General features: G+C 40.1%; 1 protein-coding gene across 1 annotated transcript; it reads left to right on the plus strand.

Annotated features, from left to right (window-relative positions):
• Positions 1 to 251: 251 nt before the first annotated feature.
• LOC149146460 (scopoletin glucosyltransferase-like) lies at positions 252 to 2,435 on the plus strand. The gene has a single exon (XM_089449799.1). The coding sequence runs from the start codon at positions 620 to 622 to the stop codon at positions 2,132 to 2,134; it is 1,515 nt and encodes a 504-aa protein (XP_089305925.1). The 5' UTR covers positions 252 to 619; the 3' UTR covers positions 2,135 to 2,435.
• Positions 2,436 to 4,054: the final 1,619 nt, after the last annotated feature.

The following is a 4,054-nucleotide window of genomic DNA, read 5'->3' on the forward strand; positions in this document are numbered from 1 at the left end:
TGTCCTCCATAAAATTGGAAACCAATAAGAAAATAATATCCCATTGTACCGAACATTCCTCTCGCACGAGGGCTAAAATATTTACCCAATTAACAACGCAATTACACCCGGCGGATTTAAGTTCCATATCCTCCCTATAACACAACCGTGATGCCAATGCTGACGCGCATCTTGCGTCGCCGCGGCCTTAGTCAAGGCACGAAGACAGTGTTACCCATCTCTATTTAACATCAACGAAGCCCGTAGTTTAATCACAGCTCCTTCCTGTTGATTATTGTACGAATCCCGCAGTTTAATCATACCTCCTCCCTGTTCTGATTCTCCTACAAATCCCGCTGTTTAAGCACAGCCCCCCGCAATTTTGATTCTTGAGCGTGTTTTAGGCTTCTCTGTTTCTGCATTCCTTTCGATTTGATCCTTCCTGTTGTGATTATTGTACGAATCCCGCAATTTAATCATACCTCCTCCCTGTTCTGATTCTCCTACAAATCCCGCTGTTTAATCAAAGCCCCTCGCAATTTTGATTCTTGAGCGTGTTTTAGGCTTCTCTGTTTCTGCATTCCTTTCGATTTGACTCTGTAAAATTGAAAGCGCAGACAAGAAGGGTAGAATAGAATCAATGGCGCCCAGTATGCATGACCAGGAAAATGGAAGGATGGCTCATAAGCATCATGTGATGATGCTGCCGTCTCTGGGTCATGGTCATCTCATTCCCTTCATGCAGCTCGCCAAGAAGCTCGCTGCCAACGGCCTCACTGTTACCTTCGTCGTCACTTTCCATCACATTTCTTCCCTGAAGAAGAAGGTCAATGAAGCCCGGGAGAGCGGGCTGGACATCCACTTGGTGGAAATGGAGGTCACCAAAGACGAATTGGCGCTGGGCAAGGTCAATAGCAACAGCGTCCAGTGGCATCAGCTGCCACCTTTGCTCGCTGGCAACGAGCGCCTCCAGGAACCCTTCGAACGCTTCCTCCACCGGTATCTGGGCGGCCAAGTGAGCGGCACCCTCGCCGCACCGCCCCTGAAATGCCTTATTGCCGACTTTCTCCTGGGCTGGGCCTCTGCCGTGGCCAAGAAATTCGACATCCCCAGAGTGTGCTTCGACACATCTGGAATGTTCGGAGAGTCAGTCCAGCAGATCGTGTGGGACGTTCTGCCTCGCAATCTCCCGCGCACCGACTCTGGTCGTTATGTTGTCCCGGGGCTTCCCAAGGAAGTTCGTCTCACTCGCATTCAGATGCTGCCAGAGCACCCTGAGGCCACCACCGACAACGGCACGCACCAGTTCTGGCTCCGGCAAAGGCGTGGGAACAAACAGAGCTGGAGGATCATCGCCAACACCTCCTACGAGCTGGAGGCAGAGTTTGTGAAGCATTTCCAGAGGGTTAACGGCACTCTCAGAACAATCGGCCCTCTGATCCCTCCAGAGGCGTTTGAGGACCGACCTCGCAGGATCGCCCCTGCGGTCGAGATGGGTCTCAATACGGAAGAAGAAAAGTGCTTGGAGTGGCTGGACGCACAGGCGGAGGCGTCGGTGCTTTACATTTCTTTTGGCAGCGAGAACTCCATATCGATCGCTCAGATTGAGGAGCTAGCGATGGGATTGGAGGCAAGCGGGACGAAGTTCGTGTGGGTTCTGCGGACCCCGTCGGACACCGGATCGAAGGCGTTCTCGTCGGCTCTGGACTTTCTTCCCGAGGGATTCCATGATCGTATGATGGAGAAGAAGCAGGGATTTATCATTCTGGGGTGGGCCCCGCAGCTGAGCATCCTGGCGCATCCTGCTACAGGGGGCTTTATGTCGCACTGCGGATGGAACGCCGTGCTGGAGACGACGACGATGGGGGTTCCCATGATCGCATGGCCGCTGTATGCAGAGCAGCACTTCAACTCAAAGTTTGTGGTGGACGAGATCCAGATCGCACTGGAGGCACCGCAGAGAATCGACCAGAATTGGCTGGTCACCAGAGAGGACGTGGAAAGAATTGTGAAAACGTTAATGATGGAAGAAACGGGGCAGGAATTGAGAGAAAGAGTCGGAGAACTGAAGGCGGCTGTCAGAGCAGCGGTGGCAGAGGGCGGATCCTCCACAAAGAATCTAAACCTGTTCGTCTCCGAAATCATGTCTCTGTAGACATAACATCATCATTAAATCTGTAATCTCTGTATGCATCTTGAATACGTCACGCCTCTGAAAATATAATTAAGAGAGTTGCTTATTTTAGTAAAACTTCGACAGTATTGCCCTCCTTCAACCTGTATTTCAGTTATTGTGATTGTGTTAAATTAGAATTAATATATCAATTTTATGGATGCACACTTTAAGAGTTTCGAGTTTAAAAGAGAGAGTCTCTTCTCATAACAGACTCCGCTGTTTATATGAAAATGAATGCCGGAGTCGTCTTTTTACTCTTATGGAAATGTTAAGACCATAATTTGCAGGGATTTTTGTTAAATAAAAATTGTCTAATTTCATAATTTTAAGTGCTTTAAAAATTGTTGATGTTGTCGAATTTATTTTCACTTTATGATGATTCAAATATTATCTTTATAAGATTTTTAAAATTTTTTATGGGGATTTAGACATTTTTTTTACTTTCTCTCTATTTTTTCAAATTTTTGATGGTGTTGAATCTATTTCCACATTAAAAACACTATTCAAACATCACCTTTATAAAAAAATTGAAATATTGTTACAGAATTCAAATCACTTTTAACCTTCCCAGCAATTCTTCAATCGCGACAGACTACTCCAGAATAAATCTAGGCTAGAGTTCTATATGCCCTCTGGATATAAATTGTGCTTTGGAATGGAACCCCAATTTTAAATTTACTGTATTGTATTGCCCGCCAGGTATAACGCTCAAGGCCTGAATGGTGAGTTTCATTTGCAATGAAAGCTTAACAATTTAATTTTTGCTAACTATTGTATAATTAGTTTACTCATGTATATTAATAGGCGTCAGTTAAACATTATTGTTGAAATTTTTTAAAAATTTGTTTATTATAATTTATCTAGTTTTTTATACAAATTTAAATTTAAGTAGGAATAAAAATGTAAATATTTAAATTTATTAAATATAGTGTTCATTAAAATTTAGGCAAATTTTTATACAAAATATAGATGGGATGATTGATATTATTATTTTTTCACTAATTTAAAATTAGATTGTGAGAATAAAAAGAGATGATAGATAAATGTAGATAAATATTCGTCCAAGAGTTACTTTAGACATTTTTTATATTTAGGTAAATATTGTGCACCATATTTTATGCAATTCTTTATATAAATTTAGGTAAAAGTAAAAATTAAATATGCAAATTAAAGTTTCGTGTCCACCAAAATTTATGGAAATCTTTGCACAAAATTTAGGTAATAAGATCAAACTAGCCAATGATTTGTGCAATAATGTATAGTCACTATTTATGTAAATTCAAATATTTTGCAAATCATACTCAACCATTCTCCAAAAGTTCTCAAGTATCTTGAGAAACAATGTGTAAGTACAAGGAGTTATGAGAGAAATTATCACTAATGAATAATATGTAAAAGTATATAAAACCCCAATATTACACTAGCTTTTCAACATGTAACATAAATGTTATATTGATATTGCAATATTATTATTTTTTATTTATAATATAATTTATTTTAAATTGTATTTATAATTAGCTTATGAGGTGTTGAGTAGATGGTGAGAGGGTCTTCTGTTAAGACATTTAGTGGCGTAAAAGACACTAATTCTAAACTTGTGGGTAAAAATCCAACCATGCTAAGGGTTGGTGTGGCCCAAGCTAAGCCACAGGTTAGGAGTATATATATATATATATATATATATGACTTTTTTGGATATGTTGTATTTATAAACTGCTTATTCACCCATGGTCTTGTAACATGGTATTGAATCATAGTTATCGTAACAAAGTCTATTTACAAATTAAGAACTCCTATGATTAAGAATCATGTTACACATTTTCTTAAATATATGTACATTTAACTTATACATTAATTGTTTTTAATAATAATAATATTTATAATTTAAGATAAAGGTAA

This window comes from Pinus tabuliformis, chromosome X (assembly GCF_031772625.1).
Source record: "Pinus tabuliformis cultivar Carrire ecotype Pingquan chromosome X, CPIR1, whole genome shotgun sequence".
NCBI classification, from domain to species: domain Eukaryota; kingdom Viridiplantae; phylum Streptophyta; class Pinopsida; order Pinales; family Pinaceae; genus Pinus; species Pinus tabuliformis.